Source organism: Calypte anna, chromosome 3 (genome assembly GCF_003957555.1).
Source record: "Calypte anna isolate BGI_N300 chromosome 3, bCalAnn1_v1.p, whole genome shotgun sequence".
NCBI classification, from domain to species: Eukaryota; Metazoa; Chordata; class Aves; order Apodiformes; family Trochilidae; genus Calypte; species Calypte anna.
In genome coordinates this window covers 8400881-8422292 of record NC_044246.1, presented here as the reverse complement: position 1 = coordinate 8422292, position 21412 = coordinate 8400881, and the positions used below count along the sequence as shown (strand labels likewise).

General features: G+C 39.7%; 2 protein-coding genes across 2 annotated transcripts in view; one reads left to right on the top strand and one right to left on the bottom strand.

The window, feature by feature from the left end:
* The window catches only part of WDR64 (WD repeat domain 64), a 55132-nt gene extending 51395 nt beyond the window's left edge, over window positions 1-3737 (bottom strand). Inside the window, exons 1-3 of the mRNA XM_030446734.1 lie at window positions 3661-3737; window positions 1501-1649; window positions 687-817 (exon numbers count right to left, since the gene is read on the bottom strand). Of these exons, the coding sequence (XP_030302594.1) occupies window positions 687-817; window positions 1501-1649; window positions 3661-3737 (357 nt within the window). The remainder of the gene's footprint in view (window positions 1-686; window positions 818-1500; window positions 1650-3660) is intronic.
* Window positions 3738-6606: 2869 nt separating this feature from the next.
* OPN3 (opsin 3) lies at window positions 6607-21237 on the top strand. The gene is made up of 4 exons (XM_030448110.1): window positions 6607-6958; window positions 17230-17549; window positions 18383-18634; window positions 20958-21237. Exons 1-4 carry the CDS (start codon window positions 6607-6609, stop codon window positions 21219-21221), a joined length of 1188 nt encoding a protein of 395 aa, XP_030303970.1. The 3' UTR covers window positions 21222-21237.
* Window positions 21238-21412: the final 175 nt, after the last annotated feature.

Below are 21412 nucleotides of genomic sequence, written 5' to 3'. Positions count from 1 at the left end.
CAAAAATTATAACAGCATAAGGCACAGACTAACACAAGCTATAAAGAGTTAAATTTTATAATAATACAATACACTTGTATTACTTTATAATAATACACTTTATATATGTATAATACACTTTATAATAATACAATACAATACAATAACACAATATACTTTCTTTGGGTCTCAAGGCTAATACCAGAATGGATATCACCACTCAAATTTCACAAAAGAAATTCCATAAACAGATTTTACCTTCCTGTTTTCAAATGTCTTCCCTGAAAACTTGCATTTAACCAACAAATGGACACTTGCAACTCTAAATTGCTTCTTTCTAAAGATGGTGCTTCTTTCTTTCTCAGCTTGTTAAAATTGAACACCACTTCTCGAATAATATATCACAGCAGCAAGTAAGGTAGTTGAAGCCAGTTCTTAAATTTAGCTTTTGTCTTGATCAACCAAAATAATACATATCTAATTTTCTGGGTTCAAAGGCATACCCATTTCCCAAATACTTTGTTGGAGTTTTTTTAGGAAACAAATAGTGATATGGATAAATACATAAACAACAAGAAAACACTTCATTGTGCATGGAGCTCATGAACAACAGACTCATGAATTACACATAATCAACAGCTTAATACTGTTACCTTTTCAGGTTCCTATTAGTTGTTACTAATTAATAAAGTTTTAGAAATCCTTACCTCGCACCATTCTATGCTTGCATCAAGATTGTTGGTAATCTTCCTGAAAAAGACCTTGACATTATGATCCTTGACTTCTGGACCAAAAAGTGCCTGTGTGGTTGCATAGAATTTATCATAGTCTATCTTATCTGTATGGGAGGAAAAGTATCCACAGTTGAAATGTGGCAAGTTTTGAGGCTTCCTTCCTTACCCCTACTACCTCCTGTTTTATTCCTCCTTCACTACCAATAGTATGCAAGTTCCAGCTTCTCACATTGTATTCACTGAAGCATTTAAAAAAAAAACAAAACCCCAGTATTAATATTTAGCCTTTTCAAGACTACCTGATTTGTCATACAGGACAGGAAACAGATAGATTAAAAAATAGGTACAAAATTTTCACCTCTTTCCTCCCTTACTCTCATACCACAGTTCTGGTTTGTGGTTGTGAACCTGAATGGTGGCCTGCAATAAAGTTTATCCTTTCATATAACAATAGGCACTGAGGAAAGCAAAACTTCACCCTGATTATATTCAGGATTTACTAAGTCAATGGGATCGTGATTTTGCAGACCACTAGAAAGATTGCAAAATGCTAATTTGTATGAATGGCAACTTTGCCAATTTTGTTTTCTGACCACTCACAATAACATTATAATTTGACCATAAGTTCTAATAGGAGGAGGAAAATAATCTTATAGAACAACCCATCCATTTCCTATAAAAATTAATAAATCACAGTTTAAATATAAATTTGGAGTCTTATAATTTCGTCTCTACAACCCCCTCCCTATAAAAATTACACTTTTCCATTAGAAAGAGTACCTCTTACCATCATCAATAAGCAAGCCTAATCTTTCCTTTTTCTTCTGGGTTACTGTTTTTTCCACAAGCTGCTGAAACTGCTTCAAAGCATTACTGAAATCTGGGACTTCAAGAGCTGAGCAACTCGCTTTAGCACAATCTTTCTTTTCAGGTGTCCTGTATTAACAGGGGACAAGGTAGGAGAGTCAGCTCCTCTTACAGCCTGATCCAAGTTTTGGTTTGCAGCCTAAATCTTAAACTCCTATATGAGTTCCCATGGGACACAGCTGCATGACAGATAACCAAGCACTACATGTTGAAAAAGAGGTCTCTAGCTTGCTGTCTCATGCTAGTGACCTGTTGATGGCACAGCCCCCATTATATCACAGAATCCCACTCAGTGAGCAACTCTAGGTCATGAACCAGGATCACTAACTACCTAGCATGTGAAATTATTTCATGGTGTCTCATGTCAATGGTGACTGAACAGGCATGAACATTCTAGCTTCCAGAAACAGACAAGTGTTTCATCCAGTGTTCAGTTCTGCTACAGCTGTCACCACTTCAGCAATATGAGATCACATTCTCCAGTAAGAAAATACATTTCAGTCTAGCTGTTTCAAGTTTGTCATATCCATCAGACTTCTGTACTGAGAAGAAAAGATTATACCAGTTATCACTACTTTTCATATTATCCTCTTACCCTTTGTATTATTTTCAAGTTTTCTGCCTAAGGCCACACTGCCACTAAGAAACTTAGAAACAACTGTAACTGTGTATTCCCTTGGATCCATGCATCATTTGGATGCATGGACAGAAAGACAGAGACAGTTTTCTGTTGATATCTGATCTGTGGCAGAACTGAGAGACCAACCTGAAGATATTCTAGAATATGCTACTGCTGCAAGGCTTGGACAGGGATTTCAATCTATGGGAGGTTGCCTGGCTTTACAATAGCAATAAGAGCATTTTACCAGGGATGTTAAGTTATGAATCAGTATTCACATAGTACAAAGAGGTCAACAAAATTCAATTCAGTCTGAAAAGAACAAGAAAAGCACTTTTTGACAGTTACTTTTTTTGCAGTAACACTGAATGTTTACAAGAAATCCAACAATGGAGTAGTAGGTAGATATTTAGTTATTTTCATCTGTCCACTTGCCTCTTCCATAAGCTCTTATGAGCAATTCAAACTCCCTTAACTTGTCTTAATTAACTTCCAATAAAGTTACTGTTTCCTTCTTGCTCCTGACAGACTACTAATGAGCCCAGAAATTAAGTGTTGGCTCTTAAACTGTGCCTGGCCAAAGCTCAGCTATATGTATTAAATGGTGATGGCTTTGAAAAAGGTCTGCATTTAACTTGTACCTAAGTTCAGTCAGGATCTCAAAGTCAAAATACTCCTATACTATGGCACACATAAAAAACTCCAGCAAGATGGAGCTATTCAGAAAGCAAAATTGCAGCTACCACTTTCTTTTGAAACTGGCAGCCTAGACAGATCAAAGCTGTTTGATGTTCTACCCAGTGTCTTGACATCAGGCATAATTTTTGCCCTGCAAGAGCACCCAGTCTCTGTGCTATATTTGTGTTATCTTTCTATCTTGCTACATCTTAAATTCTTTACTGAATATTGGAATCATAGGCTGTTTTTCCACTTGGAGTGGTGGAAAAGTTAATTTATTTTTCCTCCAGCTACAAGAGAATTAAGTCCAAACCTATGCCCTGAATGAGAAATACAGCAGCTACTGAAGAATGGGCAAGTGCCAGTTCTTGTGAAAATACTATAGAGAATCAAGCTTCCTTCATTCTTTGGAAAGGAATGATGCAAAAAGCTGTCTTCAAAGAAAGGTTTAGTGCAGTGAATTTTAAGAAGTAAGCATATTCCTGAAAAACATGTGCTTGAAAATAGAGGTTTCCAGTTTGCACCTGTGATCACTAGTAGTCTTCTATTGACTAAACAGTCACAAGTTGGTTTTTTTTTTAAAGGCTATAGGTATTGATAATGAATATGTTAATTACTTCGGATCATGTTATGATCACAGATTCTCTGCATATGGAAGCTAGTTATCTTGCTCAGGGTTCTGGATTCTATGACATATCAAATGGTCAACTTTCAGTTCCTATAGCCCTTTACTGTATCTGACCCCTTGTGCTTGATAACATTTTGCAGATTGTAAAGGCATACCAAGTTCTGAAACTGCCACGTAGGACAGAGTGTTCTACTGTGAAGTCAGAACTGTTTTCTTGTCTTCGACCTGCCATCTCTTCTTTCTTGGTAACCTTATCAGGTTGCTAAAATCTACCTGTAAAACAAGGACAACATCCCAACTCTGAATTAGTTCCTTCAAAGTACTACTAATCCTTGTAAGTTAAGGTCTACCTTTTCAGTGTGTGGTATCTATGGATCCTTCTGTAATACTACATAATGCTGACAGTAAATTCTGGTATCTTTCCATTTACCAGACTACTCCCATCTCTGCTGCACATTTGAATGAATATTATTGGCATAATAACTACAATTGAACTCTAACTGAAAGTGAACAAAACTGTTCTTGGCATTGGCTATGCTTAAGAAAATATGTGTTTCCATTTATTCACTGATCTTCCTGTTAATAAGGTCATTAATTCATATTAGTTCACACAATCACATATTTATATGAGCTATAAAATTCTAAAGTATTAAGAGTAGCATATCAGTGATAACAAATACCTTTTGTCATTAGAAAAAAAATGGACAATGAAGGAATGGTGAAAAAAGTTGTCTCTCTTTTTATCCCTCTCATCAAAGCAATTTACATAATCCTAGATTATTTTTATTTTTATGCCAGTGCAGATATTAGTGTTTTATTAAGAAGATGATTAAATTTTGGATGAGAGAATCCAACTAGAACAGGCAGGCTAAAATATCTCTTTTGACTCCAATTAGTGTCCTTGCTCCCAGATTTAACAGAGGCATCATAAATTGATAAAATTTAAATCCAAAAGAGACCTAGAGATCTAATTTTATATCCTCAGTATTAAAGATCATTAAATAACAGCCATTTCTCACTATAACGAGCCAAACAACTTTGTTCTAAAGTGTGACTTGCTGAAAGGTATCAAGCTGTAGTCTGCAGAAACAAAGAGATGAAGAATCCACCGTATTTGTTTCAAAATTTAATTGCTCACATTATTAAAATTTAAGTCTTCTACCTGAATTTGTGTGGCTTCAGCTTCCATTCAGCATTTGTTGGAATATCTTCACTGCTTTGGAGTAATAGTTGGCATATTCTACTCGCTCTTCCTTCTGAATTGTTTCTCCATTTTTTAATTTTTTATTTTTATCAAAGCAGATTGATCTCTCTATATCCTATTTTAACAATTTCCTTCAGGTCTAAAGATACAGTTTGTGATACTTTGCTGCATTTTTCAGCTTTTCAGTATCTTTGGAGAATGCTGATGCCATTTTACTGTGCCATACCATAATAAGAAAGTTAGTACTCTGGTTGAATACTGAATTTTTGTCTATTTGTTAAACTTACTTTTCACTAGACCATGTTGATCAATTTCTTTGTATTATTCTCTAGCTATAGATCTGCAGTTCAGCTTTTCTATTGATGTAAGGGTTCATATAAAATGCCTGCTAGTAACTGCCTAGGGGTCATATTGACCTGATAAAGCTAACATAGAATGCCTGTTTAGTAGAAACTAAGACATTGTTTGGGTAGTCATCACCTTACAAGGGAGATATATGTACTAAATTGATAGCTATAGCAACCTTGAGATAAGAAATAGAACATGTTGTCAGCTTGGCTGAAGACTGAAGGAATGTGAATGCTCAGAGAAGAAGAGGTGAAAAGTTTATCCAGAGAAAGACCTTTGCTTCATTTTTACTTCATCCCCACGACCCCCACAGCCACTACCAAGAGACACTACACAAGTGCAGGAGGGAGGAGATTATGGAAATGACCTCTTGGGACTAATTGTAATATGAAGTGGGAGTAGGTGATGCATATGCATAGGCATATTGCAAAATCTAATGAATATGCACAGATTCAGTGTATGTAAGAAGAGCCTAGGCATGGGCTTGGTGTGCAAGTTAGGAGGAGAGATCCCCCTTGAACCCAGCACTGGAATAAACACACCTCTCTATAACTTATCAAGTTGTAGAGTTGCCTTTCTGCAAGTCATTATGTGTATAAGAGATGAAAAAACCTCAGGTATTGTTTGCCAAGACAAAATTCTGTGAAAATTCTGTTGCTTCCAGAGCTGACATGTTTGGTTTTGTTTGTTCTTGTTTCGTTTTGGTTTGGTTTTTTTGTTTGTTTGGTTTGGTTTGGGTTTTTTTTCATCTAAACCAATAATAGATCTAAACTGAAAGTTTTATTTGGACCCTCGTGAAGGCTGTCACACATCAGCACATATGTAGGCCAGCTAGTAAAGCAAACAAACTAGAGGTCTTCCTGTGAGGAAGATGTTTGGTCTGGCAAGGTGTTTTAATCTTATAGTCATGCTGAACATAAACTACTATTATACATCATGGGACAGGTTGGTTTGGAGGCAGTGCAGCCACCCTAGCACAGATGGATGTCAGTGCAACACCCTGACTACCACCAGCTAGAGCTGTACAAAGGCACAATGGGCATTCCAGTGCTGTTTTCACACAGCACAGACTGACGACAAAGATCTAAAAATAGGTAATTTTGTAGTGTGAACCTTGGTATCTTACTTGCTCTGTGGCTGACAAAAGGGCATTCACTTGTATTACAATTTAGCCCAGTCCATGAAGCTGTTGGTCACTTCATGATGTTGCAACTACTGGAATCACCTGTAAGCACTATGGGGAAGTACTTAGAAGAAACTCAGAAAGTCTAAATATTGATTTAACAGTTTCTGCTTCTTCCTGGAGCCGTGCACAAGCGAGGTCTGCCCAAACGCTGCTTCCCAGAGGGCAGCGCTGCTGCCGGCAGCCCCAGGCCGGTCATGGGCGAAGCCACCCGAGGGCGCGCCCTCCGTGGGCGGGAAGGCGGAGGGGGCTCCACCTCCTCCTCCTCCTGGACCCGAGAGCAGCCTGCAATGGGGCTAGGAGCGGACGGGAAGGCTTCGCCACGCTCCGGCTCGGCTATGAGCGGCGATCCGTGAGCCGTGAACCATGCACACGGAGAACAGCACCGGCACGACGAGCCGCCCGGACCCCGCGGCGGGGGAGCAGGAGGTGCCGGGCGAGCGGCCCCTCTTCAGCGCCGGCACCTACGAGCTGCTGGCGCTGCTTGTCGCTACCATCGGCATGCTGGGCTTGTGCAACAACTTGCTGGTGCTGGTGCTCTACTACAAGTTCAAGAGGCTCCGCACGCCCACCAACCTCTTCCTCGTCAACATCAGCCTCAGCGACCTGCTGGTGTCCGTCTTCGGCGTGAGCCTTACCTTCATGTCCTGCCTGAGGAGCCGCTGGGTGTGGGACGCCGCCGGCTGCGTGTGGGACGGCTTCAGCAACAGCCTTTTCGGTGGGTGACGGCACCTCCTGTCCCGCTGGGTCCCTCTTCTCGGCTGCCTTCGCTCTCCTTGCCCGCTTTCCCTGGGGGTTCCCTGCCCGCACCCCAACCCTCACGGCCCCTGCCCACAACCCTCACGGCCCCTGCCCCAACCGTCACGGCCCCTGCCCCAACCGTCATCTCCCTCCCTTCGGCGGCGGCCGCGTCCCTTACAGCTTCTTCTTAGGAGTTTCGTCCCTTGATCTGCCCCCCAGTCCCGTTTGGGTTAGGGACGCTCTCCCTCGCTGTTCGTTGTCGGGGCAGGAGGAGGTGCTTTTGTTCCCTTGGAGGGGGAGCCGGTGTCCGGAGGGCGGCCCTGAGGCAGTGAGGTGGGCGAGGAGCTTCGGCCGTGAGGGATCGAAGGGGCCGGGGTTGGGGGCCAACTGCTGGCGGAGCCGCAGGGCACAGTTTTGAGGAGAAAGTCGGGAGGCTGAGGAAAATGATCCGGTGCAAACAGCAAATTTATCACGAATCAGTTTCTCGGCCTTCCAGCCCTTGCCGGTGTGTCAGGAAACTTAAAGGAAAAGACAGCAGCTTTGTTAAAAGCGGTCTCAGAGTTGACGGAATGATGCGCAGACTTCATAAGCGTGAAAGGTTGTATTTTAGATGAGTAAATGCTGCGATCTGTGCATAAGGAGCGCGCAGGACACTCTTATGGGGTCAGAAGTGTCCCACCTCGGTGGAACAGGTGGAGACCTGGCAGTATCCTGTGGGAAGTGCTCCCTTGCTGTCTATAAAGCTACCCGGTGTCTGGCAGTGCCTTCAATTTCTTTATCCATGTGTGAAATTCAAGTTCTGTCTTTCAGTTATAATGGTGTTACCGTTGTCTTTTGAGAAACCAACGGGTTCCCGTGAAAAGAGGCTTTTAGCACTGCAGGATTACCTCTGCTGGTTCCATTTTCAAAAACTGTAACCTCTTTACTCTTTCGTTCCTGAAATTCATCTGCACCATTTACAGAAGTCTGTAGGAGAATAAGTGCAATGTGTTAAAAGGAATATGGCTTTGTTTTTACTCATAAAGGATGCTGTAAAGAACCAGGATCATGTTTCTAATGGTAAAAGGAAATGTTTGGCTAAAGAGTAACGAAATCTAAAACTCAGGTCAGTTTCTCTTTTTTTCTGGCAGGGATGTATAAACTAGAGGTGGATCCCAGTGCACCCATGCAATATGCATGCACTGAAAATGTATCAAGGCAAGCTGAAGTCTTTAGTAAGCTTTGTAGCTTTTCTGTAAAATCTTTGGGGGTTTTTTGTAATGGCACTATATTCAGCCTTTGCTGGGCTGCTGGGATGAAGGTGCATGGTTGCTCATGACTGATTTGACTGCTGCTGCATAGTGCAGCAAAAATCTGATGTCTTGGACACTGTGGTGGCTGCAGGATGGAGTCAGCCATTTAAGCCAGGTTTGGTGTGTCATGATTTCTGCAGTACACAGCTCTTAGACATTTCCTAGTATTTTCAGGGCAAGTGCTAGAGAACCTAGCAAACTTAAGGGTGCCTAGAGCATTCAGCCACTTCAGATATTTGAAAAACACGAGCACCTACCAGCCATGCATCTGTACATTAAATTTAAACAGAAGTGTAGTTTTGCTTCTATTTTTACCCCTTACATGATATACTTAATGTTTTTTATGAAGACATTTTCCATATAGACTCAAAAAATTGCATACTATGAGTATAATGTTAAAAAACATACTATAATAATCTCTTGCCATCTTCCAAAGATAGAACAAATAGAAACAATGCCAACAACAAAGTTGGCAAGCAGATTGCTTAATTGCACATGATTTTTAGTTTATTTTGAGATGAGCTACATGATTTTTCAGTGTAAGTGTATTCAGTGTTGATGCTTTCCTGCATCCCTTTTTTAAATAAACCTGCTCCCAAAGAACGTTATGTAAATTCATGGGCCTTATCTACAGAGTAGCCAAGCTAGCACCACTGGTTTGCAAAATTACTTCCTTGTGTGCTCACATTTTTTCCTCTTCCATAATGTGTTTCAGTGGGAAGATTTTATTTTTTCCTATGATGTATTAGAAAAGTGTGTCTGTGTGTAGTCTGTCATATGGAAGTGGAGACTAAATGCACAACTTCAGGAATATCTGATGCCTGAATTTACTTTGTTCAGTTGCCATGTAAAGTAATAGAAAATGTTTGTTGGCTATTATAATTTGATGCTAACCTCATAAATTATTTTCTAATCTTAAAATTTCCTTTTGTACATAGTAGTGTTTTCAAATTCTCAACTAGAAAGATTGTTCTTTTCTGTTTGTGAAGATAAGTGTTTCCCTACCTAACTCAGTAGGATAGCAGTGGCACATCAATGCTGAGAGGGAGGGGGGAATTGTGCCCTGCAGGTAGCATCCATATGGACTTGTGCCACCACAGCTTCTATTTTATTTTCTTAATATGCCTATGAAGACAGAAGTAAAAAAGTGCTTCTCATTTTACCAGCCAGTCTAGCAGTTTGGAGGCATGTGAGATCCAGAACTTAGGCACTTTAGGCAGATGTTCATGTTCTAAACCTTTTCAGTTGACAGAGATGGCAACAGAGCTACAAGCTGTGTCTGGGAATAGTGGCTATTGTTTGTGTTCCTTGCAATAGTCTCCTTCTGTGTTATAAACTCTTCATTAGGCAAGCCCATGTAGTTATATCCACTTGCTGTGCTATATTGGGCTGCTCAGAACTTGGTATCCATTCTACCCTTGGCTACTTTTTTTTCATTGAGCTTTTAGAACATGCAGAGAACTTGCTACAGTGCAAAATTGATCATTTTGGCTACTGAACATCTCTAGTTGTCACTCACCTAACAATCCCAAGTTTCTTATACACATTAGATTCTGAAGTCAAGATACAGTTTGGGTACACATCTTCACAGCAGGGGCCATGAAAATGGCTATTGCAAAGCCATTCTTAGCACCCCATATACTACTGTGGGGAAAATTACATAGATCAGCTGACCAATTGACATGTCTTATTCTTACATAGATCAGCTCACCAGTTGACAAGTCTTAGTCTAAGCTCTGATGATGTTGATTTTGATCTGAGACAATAATCCTCATTAGATTTAGTTATACTGAGTTCTAGTAGTTTTTAACAGGTGATGTATCCTGCTGGAATATAACAGCTATTTCAATTAAGTGATGTATTTAATACATGAGGGTCACCTTTCCATGAAGGCATGCAGTCCACTGTGTGCTGGTCCCCCTGCTTGTGTCACCCTCTTATGTAAGAGCTTGTAATTCTTTCCCTGACTGTGTTTGAGCAAGCTGCAAGTAGGAGAGATCTGTGTAATCTCCTTATCTGATTTAGTGATACAAACCTCAGAAGTTTGCTGTCTACTACTGAGAGTATATGGTTTTGGGTATAATTGCTAGAGAAGATACCTGACAGCTAAACATACCCAAATGCCTTGTTAACAGGTAAAGATAACCTCTTACCTGGGGCAAAATTTGTTTAATTATGGAATATATGCTCAGTGTATAATAATCTTTATGTGCATCTCCTGGCTTTTCACAGCCAAAAAAGATTTTTTTAAATGACAGTGATTGCTGCTGAACTTGATGTACACAGGAGAAGTGTCTGTGCTGTCTGTCCCCAGGGAGTGGGTGTCTGTGCCTATGCCTCTGTACATAGGAATAGGTCCTGAGGGTTCAGAGTAAGGTAGTCTGATCATGTGGAACATGCACACTTACCTACCTCTCAAGCATAAATCACTTCAGCTCAAGTGATGGCCTGTAGTGGTGTTCTAATGCTTTCTGATATATCTGAGCAAGGAAAGAAAGAAGTGGAAAAACTGGTTCATTACAGCAATTATCTTGAGGAACAAGAACCAAAATCTTTGTTTCTCAGGCAGTCCCTTGCATAAGAAGATTGCACAGTAAGGGTGTACTATGGGGTAGGCTTTATATTATTAAACCTTTATTGTGGTTGAAAGGCTAGTTTTACTGAAGTGTGATTAGAGACCTCTGTCTTTCCTTATTGTAGTATATTCTTATAAGGGTAAATAAACTACCAGCTTTTAGTGTAAAATTAATTGTAAATATTATGACCCTTCAGGACAGGTAACCATTGGGACATAATGGTTAATGAGATCCAGATGTATTTCCTTCCAGTGTACAGCTGAAGTTACTTTTTTTTTATAGACAAATCGATTTCCCCTCTCCTTCTCACGCACACACACAATACTGACATCAGGATCAGAGACTGTCCTTTACATCTTGTTTTAAAACAAAGCAAAAACATTAATCTGTATTGTGAGCTACTTCATGTACTTTGCACACTGAAAGAACGATGCTCTGTGCAAGCCTCTTGCATCACCAGTGTATGCTATATGCACTGATTTAATCTCACTAAAAGCATTTTCTATGGTTACTCAGCAGACAGTTTTAGGATCTTGTCTTATAGACAGCTGGAGGCTCAATCAGCATGCTTTCAGCTTTAGCAAATTTTTTAAAGTGAATTAATCACTTGCAGGATTGAACATGGAAGGGATGATTAATTCCCCTGTAGTTTTATAGGAGAGGTGTATACAAAATATCCTTGAAGTCTGTCGTGTCTGAGAGAAGTGGTTTTCATCTACCTAGATTTGTAGGCAAATGCTAAAATTTGTTGAAAACTCAGCAGTGATGCATAGCTGTCACCTAAACCACCTGTTTGCTGAATTCAAATAGACTGGTTATATAATACAGAACTACAGAGTGCAGTAGTTTTGCCATGATTAAGGAGCTGCTTCTACTAAATTGCTGCTATCTAGCTTTTCAAATGTGAAGGAGGTGAGGAGGGATTGCAGAAGAGTGTCCTTCCCATATACCCACTCTGTCCAAATTACAAGCCATGTTTGAGAGGGCAGTATGACAAAGCAGTCAGTAGGTTGTATATTGCATAGAGAGGGACTTCTTAAAAAAATCTCAAACAACAAGAAACAGCTTAAAACTTCTTGATTCTTAGTGTCTGGCTACTGGAGAAGAGAGAGACTTGCAACATAAAAATTGCATGCTAGTATCTTACACAAGAAAACATTTTTTCTACATTTGACATTTGCAGCTTAAACAGGGATGACCCTGTTCATGCTAGGTAATTCCCCAGGCTTAAATTGGAGCTAAAACTGGCATCTGTAGCTCCCAAACACAAAGAGTGTTTGTGTTTGTAGTCAGTACTTACAGAAAGGAGTATTCTCTGAAATGAAAATCTATAGATCAAGCATTATCTGTGAACATGGAGCAGTCAGGTCTTTCAGAGTTAAGAAGACTGATTTGCTGGAAGAGTAAATCAACCCTCAGAGTCCTGGGCCTTAGCCTTGAATCAAAATACATAGATTTCAACCATTTCAAGAAGCTCTAAGCATAATCTGAAAGGGACACTGAGGTCTTCTGAATACCAGTTTCACACAACCATTCATCATGAGATAACGTTGAAGAGAACACACAACCACCACCTTCCCCTGCCTCTGAGATGCAACCTCACAGAACATGAAATCTCATAGCTCTTTAATGCCCAGCAGAGCTATCCCATCCCATCCTCCAAATGCATCATATTTCAGATGTGCATCCTATTGAGATTAATTTAATAGCATTAATTTAATAGGTTTATCTGGACCACAAATGACCAATGCTCTTGATTGCTTTCTACACAATCCTACTTTTAAGTCCCCTAACCATGATCAGCTGACAGTTCCCTCCACCCTTCCTGACATAAGCATTTAGTGTTAATATTGGGCAAAGATACAAAACTGTGAACTTGGCATGGAGAGGGATGCAAGGTAAACCTTGTTTTGAAAGATAAAATGTTTTGAAAGAAGAAATCACTAACAGTGGAAAGAGGACTGAAAGATGTTGAAGTGGAGACTAATACTCTAATCCAGAAAAGGATCTTTAGAATGAACCTCAGAAAGCTTTGGGGTAAGATCCAAAGTGAATAGTGAATGAAGTCCTTATGTAAAGAGGCTCTGTTAGTATTTCATACGAGTTTGCTTGAATGAAGGCTTCAGAATTCACTTGTGAATGCTTTGCAGTGAACTATAATAAATTTCACTCAGCCTCCTCTGTAGCTTCATTGACATTTAATGGGAAAAATCTGGATGACAAGCAAATAAGCACTGCATCTAATGAATGTATAAAACAAGTGAATCTTTATGTCTTTGTTTCAAGCTCTAATTGTCTATCTGAAACCATTTTTACACTTCTGCTAGTTATCTTGCACAACAAAAGGCATCAATCTAGAAGATTAGCTTTTATAGAAATTGTTCTGATGTAATAGCTTCAGCCTCAAGGGCAAACTGATAAGCATGTGCATTGCAAGTTTATTGATAGTTCTTATTGATATGGAAACTCTTTTCTTTAAATATGGAAAGTTGATTAAAGACTGACTTTTTGACCTCTGTAGACCCGACCACAAATAAATCTGGTATGGCCAAGAATTATTAGAAGCAGGTCCTTTAAGAAATGAGCCCATAAATCAATTTGTGAGTGATTTCAAAATGAATGACTTTTTATGAAACCTTTTGAACTATGCATCTAGATAGGTCTTGTGGAATGCTCTGTTTTACCATGAAAACCAGATGAAAACCATTTGCCCAGGAGTAACTCATATCCATCACTCCTTGTGTTTTCTCCATCTTCTTGGTATTCACCCTTCAAGTACTAGAACATGGTGATGAGGTCGCTCCAAAGCCTTCTTTTCTCTGTCAGGCTTCCCTGTTCTTTGTGGCCTGACAAAAGCTGAGTAGATTAAGGTAATGACTTCTTTACCTGTGCTCGTGATGCCCTTGTTGATGCAACTCAGCATCCTCTTGCCTTGCTTTGCCACTGAAGCACACTGTTAACTCATGTTGAGCTTGCTGTCCACCAGGACTCCCCCATCCCTTTCTGCATAGCTGCTCCCCAGCTGGGTAGATCCAAGTCTGTGCTGCACTCCTGGATTGTGTTTTTCCAGGTGCCAGACCTCACATTTGTCCTTGTTGAACTACTTATTAGCCTCCTCTTCCAGCAGGTTCAGATCTTCCTTGAGGGTGGCTCTTCCTCCTGGAGTGTCTGCTTCCCCACTTGGTGTTGCCTGCAAACTTCACCAGGGTGCACTTGATCCCAAACATCCCGATCACTTAGAAAAATATTGAACAGCAATGGGCCCAATATTGCTCCCTGTGGACCTCAGTTTTGATGGGCTGTCAGTAGAAAAAGGAGATATTCACCACCACTCTCTGTGTGTGACCTGTCAGCCTGTTCCCCATCCACTGGACAAACTGTCTAGACTGTAACATGTCCATTTCTCCAGGATGAGGCTGTGAGGAGCAGTATTGAAAGCCTTGCAGAAAAATCCAAGCAGGCTATGCCCACTGCTTGTCCCACACCAGCAGAACAGGTTACTTTGTTGCAGAGGGTGATAAGGTTTGTCAAGCACGATTTGCCCTTGGTGAATCTGTGCTGGTTTATCCCAGTCATGCTTCATTTGATTAGTGCAAGCCTCCAGGAGGATTTGTTCCATAACTTTTCCAGGGGCTGAAATAAGTCTGATGGGCTTATAATTTCCTGAATTCTCCTTTAAGCCCTACTTGCAGATGAGGATGACATTAGCCTTCTTCCAATCTTCTGGGATGTCCCTGATCTCCATGACTTCCCAAAGATTATGGACCGCAGCCTCACTGAGATGTCAGCCAGCTCTATGGATACCCTCATGCACATAAGGTCAGGGCCCATCCATCTGCAGGGGTCAAGCACCTGTAACAGTTCACATACCAGCCCTTCCTTCACTTCTGGTGGGTCTGTGTTGCATCAACCTGGATTTTTGTTCCCAAGGACTGAAATTAATGTCGAGTAGATGGAAATAGTTCTAAAAAAGGACAGTCTACAGATTCTTAAGGAGTAATGCATGTTTAACTTCAGTAATGAGAATTCATCTATAGAATTTATATATTAAAAAGATGTACAGTCAAATTTACAACTCTAACAAAGTTATTTGCGTACTGTGGGAGTGCAGTAGTATTGTGTACACCTTTTTTTTCATACTTTTTTTTGCAACATGAAATGAGGGGCCAAAAAAAATCAGTGCAATCTTGGACCTTCTTGTGTTAAATAACTTCTGAAATGCTGATGATGCTACTCAGAAATTGTTCCTCTGGCTATTTCTGTTCCACTCAGCAATATCTGATTTGTGAGAGATGCTGCCTGTAGTTCAGTTCTGCTTGTTCAGTAGCTTATTGATAATCCTTCATCTGAGAGTTGAAAGTGCTTATCTGCCCATTTAAAAACATGCCTACTTAGATGTGATGAAGCAAGATAAATTCTACCCACTGAATGCACTTATGTTTTCTTATGAATTCTTTCATTATGTAGCCCTATCTAGAAGTTACAAAAATGACAAAACCCAAATGACTCTTTAACACCATCATCTGCAGCACCCTCCACCAGAAATAATGTTGAGGTTTTTCCCTAGTTACAGGCTTTATCTTTCTAATACACATTTTAAAACTCATCTCCTTAAGGCAGATCTCAGTAGTCCTGTTCTTACAAATATTTCTGCATGTCATCTACCACCAACAAACAGGCAGCTCATGGCCCCCAGAATATGAGGGGCTTTTTTTTTTTTTTTTTGACAAAATTCCCTACATTTTATCTTATCTAGCAAAATATCTTGCAAAGACATTTCGTTTCCAGTTTCAGGTTTTGTGGCTAGCTATTTCAACCTCTGCTCTTACCAGTATGACCTTGTTACAGAGGACATCATGCTTCAAATAGGCAAATAAGAATTTATTGTAAAACACTGACCTGCATTTCTTGCCTCATTCGTGAATGCTACCAGACACTTCTTGAATACCACCAGAGCAGGGATTTGCACTTCAGTACCTACTGTCCATCAGGCTAACCAAGGTCTCTTTTATGGTTCAGAGAGGAAACTCAAGTATCCCTTTAAATGGCACTGTTTTCAGACTGATAGGAGCTTGATCTAAACCTGTTCAGAAACTGTTTTTAGATACATTGAGCTCATGATGAATTCTTTGAGAATGTTAAACACTCAATAAGTTATTGCCTCTGAACACCTGTACTTTCAACCAAGCATGTGTGCTTTTGATTACTGTATCCTGATCAGAATTCAGTACTTGGATATAAAAGCTGATGAGGAAATACTAAAAGTACACAGAGATATTTGTCATAGAATGCCATTGCAGAGAGAAGAAAGGTGATAAAGGGTAAGAAGGTTATGTAGGTATTCTGACTCACTGTCCTGAGGAGCTGCTCTTTCTTTCCATTGATCACAGACGAAGCCTCAGTGTATTATGTTGTGAACAAACAGAGCCTACAGTTGTGATCTGAGAGCTGGAGACCTGTCAGCCTGACCTTGCTGCTGGGGAAAATTGAGAGGTTCATCTCTAAGGTGCTCACATGGCAAGTGCAGGACAGCCAGGTCCTGCTTGAGCAGCCTGATCTTCCATGACCAGGTGAACAGCCTCGTAGATGGGGAAAAAGCTTCGGATGTTGTGTACTTGGACTTTGGTAAAGCCTTTGATACCATCTCCCACAGTGTTCTTCTATAGAAGCTGTCAGCTCATGGCAATGAAAGGTTAAAAACTGGGTTAAAAACTGGCTGCATGGCTGGGCCTAGAGAATGCTGCTGAATGGAGGTAAATCCAGTTGGCAACCAGTCAGTAGTGGTGTCCCCAAGGGGACATGATATGCATTGAAGGTGCATATCTATGCTTTAAGTTGTTGGAGGCTTTCTTTGACTTCACTCTCAACTAGGAATTCCTGAGGTACCTGATAGATTTTATTAATGCTGGTTATCTGATTTTTATATTACAGCTTTCTTTAAAAATCAAACAAATTCCCCCCCCCCACACACAGATACACATTTTCCCCCAATAGCAGCAAGAATTGCCATAAAAAAATGACCCTTGGAGCATATGGTTCCACTTAATGAAGTGACATTTAGGAAGAAGTACTAGCTTGGTCTCTTTCTTTTTTTTTTTTTTTTTTTTTTTTTTTTCTTGTCTTACTTCTTGGCCATTATCCTTCATGGGTCAGATGCCAGCATCCTATTCTGAGTAGTTCTGAAGTTAATGATACTGTTTGAGCTAGTAGTTAGTGAGTAATGGGGTTTGACCCAGAAAGTTTACTGATTTTAAAGTCATAATATGAGCTCGCTAATTTTGAGTTAGCCTGATAGCAAAGAAAACACTTATCAAGAGGACTTCAGTCCAGTTTGCAATGTTTGTGAATGATTTAAGTGATTTTCTTTGTTTTTCTTACAGGAATTGTTTCAATTATGACTCTCACTGTTCTTGCCTATGAACGCTACATTCGAGTAGTCCATGCAAAAGTGATTGACTTCTCTTGGTCTTGGAGGGCTATCACATACATATGGCTCTACTCATTAGCCTGGACTGGAGCACCTCTTTTGGGCTGGAACAGATACACTCTGGAAATTCATGGATTAGGTTGCTCAGTGGACTGGAAGTCAAAAGACCCCAATGACACCTCCTTTGTGCTCCTTTTTTTCCTTGGCTGCCTAGTAGCACCTGTTGGGATAATGACCTATTGCTATGGCCATATTCTTTATGCAGTAAGAATGGTAAGTTGATTCATAAAGACTTCTCTTAATGTAACACTTTCAGTGAAAGATGTTAATTCTGTATATTAAACTTGGATCATAGGCTAAATTTGCACTTTCACTTCCTATTCAAACTTTTGAATGTGTAATGTTCATTAAAGTCAGAGACACCTATAAAGGATCTTTAGTGTCAGAAAGTGTTAATATAATATATCTTGTGCATAATTACTCCTGATCCATTCAAGTTTGTGGTCAGCAGTATAGCAGTATTAGGACAACTGATAACTGTTGCAGAGAACCCTCATGTACCTGTCCCACCTGATTTTCTGACTCAGTCAGATAACACTGAGAACCTGCTGTCCAGTGTTCTGCTCTAAACAGCAATTTCTTAATTTTAGGGTAACAAGCTGAATGGCAGAACAATAGAGAAATTGATTTATAAAATTTTCTTTTCTTGAAAGATTACTTATGACACAGATCTATAGGACTGTCTAAATAGTCAGATAGAGGACCACTAAGTGTAAACTGACCTTGCTTATTCCAGTGGATGAGAACAAGTTATTTTCCTAAAGTACCTAAAATTATAGGTGCAGCACGCTTTGTTACATCACTGGATATGTTCCAGGAGGTTTCCTATTCTATTTTTCCTCACATTATATTTTTACAGTTAATACACACAATACATTTTAGGGAACCATGATGTGAACTTCCAGAAGAACTGTGATTCCCTAGGTAAGGTGTATAGTGTCTGTGTCTAAAGCTAAATCAGTTATTTATAACTAAATGTAGAACTGTTCCATTTCAAGTAAAATGTAGAGCTATTTTACTGTACCATTTATCTTTTCCTTCTACAGCTTCACTGTGTGGAAGATTTTCAGACTGTTCAAGTGATCAGACTTCTCAAATATGAAAAGAAGGTGGCTAAAATGTGTTTCTTAATGATCTCCACTTTCCTTATTTGTTGGATGCCCTATGCAGTGGTCTCCCTGCTCATAACATATGGCCATAGCAACCTTGTAACTCCAACTGTAGCTATTATCCCATCTTTCTTTGCCAAGTCAAGCACGGCCTATAATCCAGTCATCTATATCTTCATGAATAGAAAGGTAGGAGCATTAAAGGTTTTCTTATTTTAGTTACTTGTAGCCAATACTACGATTGTCCAGTTTAGGACACCTTGATGGTGGTTAAGTACTGCCTTATCAGAAATTTGACTTTAAATGTCTGAGTTCACACATGAGCACTCACAAAAAAGGAAAGGGGAAAGTGTGTCAAAATTTGTCTGGTTTTGGCAGTTTACCTGTGAAGTGGACTATAAAGAGAAAACCTCATTTGAATCACTCCATTACCTCAACAGAACTCCATGAGAGAAAATTCAGAATATCCAGTGTCTGCTTTTCTTGGAAGAAAAAAACTTGTATCTGACTTTCCCATTATGGCAACACAAGGAACAATTGAACAGCTTGGTGTAGGAATTCAGATATTCCACCAATAGCATTTCTCAGAGCTTCATTGTACTCAAAGCTGGAATCTTGTTTGGATGGCACTGAAATGCTTTTTGGAAACATGTTATATGCTGTTAAGAAGTTGTACCTGTTTATGAGAAGCAACTTTTTATTTTTGTCTGCTTTTGTAGGCTTCATTATGAAAAGTAGGCTGCTGATTTAATGGTGGTAACTGGTTCTTTTCAGTGCTTTATAGAGCAAAGAGAAAATGGAAGTATTTGGAGTAGCCACTGTCATGTCAAATGCATGGAAACTAGAAAGCTATAGAACTTTCTGTAAATCATCAGTACTGTGAAGATAACCACTGAGTAAAGTTAGGCAGTGCTGCTAAATTTATTTAGACATTTCAATGCCTTCACTATAACCCAGGACACTCACTGGAAATGCAAACATGCACATTGTGAACTTCTGAAACCAAAAGTGCATAGACTTAAAGATATCTGGAGTTTAAGGGAACCACTTGACAAAGGGTACAAAATCATGAATGATTGCTAGATATCCCTGTTTTTTTGTCATATTTTAGCTCATTATAAAAATGGAATTCTCTGTGACTTCCTACACTGGCTTACATTTGCCAGGCAGGAGCCTGGGCCAGCCAGCAATCTTTGGAATCTCCAAGACCTCCACGTGACCATTCTCTTGCACCAGATTATCTTGCTCTGTCATCTTGTAGCTTTCTAGGTTTCCTTCTGAACAGGACCTATTACATTCCCAATGTCAAAATAGAATTAATTCCATATAACAAAACCTTGTTCCCAACTGGCAGGACAAAGAGCTTCTTGAATAATAGCTGAAAAATCAGTCACTTGCAATGCAGAATAATACACAATAATCCTTAACACAGGCAAATGGAAAGCTGTTTAAAAACATGTTCAAGTAGGGAGTAGAAAAGGTTGGGTTTTCCCCCTACATCTGTTTGTTGTTGTGGGATTTTTTCTTGGTTTGTTGTGGTTTTTTGTGTGTTTGTTTTTGTTTTGTTTTCTTTTACTTTCTTTTAAACACTCTTTTACATTCCAGGCATGTCTTGGCTTAAGTTATTAAAAGAGGAAGCTGCCTACTTATTTCTAGTAAAAACAGAGAATTTCCCCCAATAATCATATTTGTGCTTCAGATGTTTACAGACATGCAGCTACTGAATGAATGGATCCTTTAACCTCTATACTTGAGTGCTTTACTTTGTGAAAAGGAGGCCATAATTGGAGCATTTAAAACAGTGCTACTACTGGAATTGCCATTCTATATGGTAAAGCAAGATTTCACTGAATAGCTTGCATTATTTAGTCACAAGGTAGTATAGACTTCCTTTATCAGAAGTGGCTCCTAGTTAACTGGAAGACTTCTGTTTCTTCGATGTTCAATGGAACATTTTAGCTCTGTGTTAACAACTGTTGAAATTTCATTTTACATCTATGACATTCAATACTTTTTAAAAATTCCAGACCTTGGAGTTACTTAAAAGAAAGAAAATATCTCTTGGTATCCCTTTCTTCCCCTTGTTCCTTCCCTCTGTGTCCTCCTGTGAAGTGTTTCTCTGAATATTCTTCTTCTGCTAGATCAAATGTGTGATTTCTGAAAATGAGAACAGTACCTGTACCACACTTTGAGCCATGTTCACTTAGCAAATTATTGATGGCAGATCTCGCTACTGGTAAAATACTAAATTGCATTTCAGTGCCCTCTACTGGCTGCGTGATGCTATTCAGCTCTTTGGGGAATAGGAAAAAAAAACAAGCAAACAAACAAAAATAACTAAACAAAACAAAACACTAAAAAGCCATCATGTTTGTTACATCACGGAAACTAAAACAAGGTGGGGAAGGGCAGAAATCTCTTGTTGTGATTCATTTATCTCAATGCTGTGTTCACTGTATCCTAGAGAGTGCTTAGGAAGTTGTAGCTTCATTCTGTTTATTCTTCCTTGCAGTTCCGACGATGCCTCCTGCAGCTCCTGTGCTTTCGCTTGATGAGGTTCCAGAGGACTGTGAAAGAGCCACCATCAACAGGGAATGACAAACCAATAAGGCCAATAGTTATGTCTCAGAAAGCAGGGAACAGACCAAAGAAGAAAGTGACTTTCAGCTCTTCGTCTGTCATTTTTATTATCACCAGTGATGACACTCAGCAAATAGATGATAACAGCAAATATAATGGGACAAAGGTAAATGTCATCCAAGTAAAATCACTATAGGGATGAGCTAAAGAGATTGGAAAATGAGATGGACTTCAGCCAGAAGACTCTTTAGATTGGAGACTAGATTCAGTGGCACTGTACAGTAGCTGCCAAAAGAAACCATATTCTTAAGCTGTGAAAAACTGGAGGGATTCTGCCACTGAAGCGTGTAGGATTGCCATTCAGAACTTGGTCAGGTTGGAGAAATG

Bases quoted from the DNA above. Each gene is read 5' to 3' on its own strand.
- OPN3 (XM_030448110.1), top strand. From the start codon at position 6,607: ATGCACACGGAGAACAGCACCGGCACGACGAGCCGCCCGGACCCCGCG. The intron at 6,959-17,229 runs GTGGGTGACGGC...TTTTTCTTACAG, and splicing joins CTTCAGCAACAGCCTTTTCG to GAATTGTTTCAATTATGACT. The intron at 18,635-20,957 runs GTAGGAGCATTA...TCTTCCTTGCAG, and splicing joins ATATCTTCATGAATAGAAAG to TTCCGACGATGCCTCCTGCA.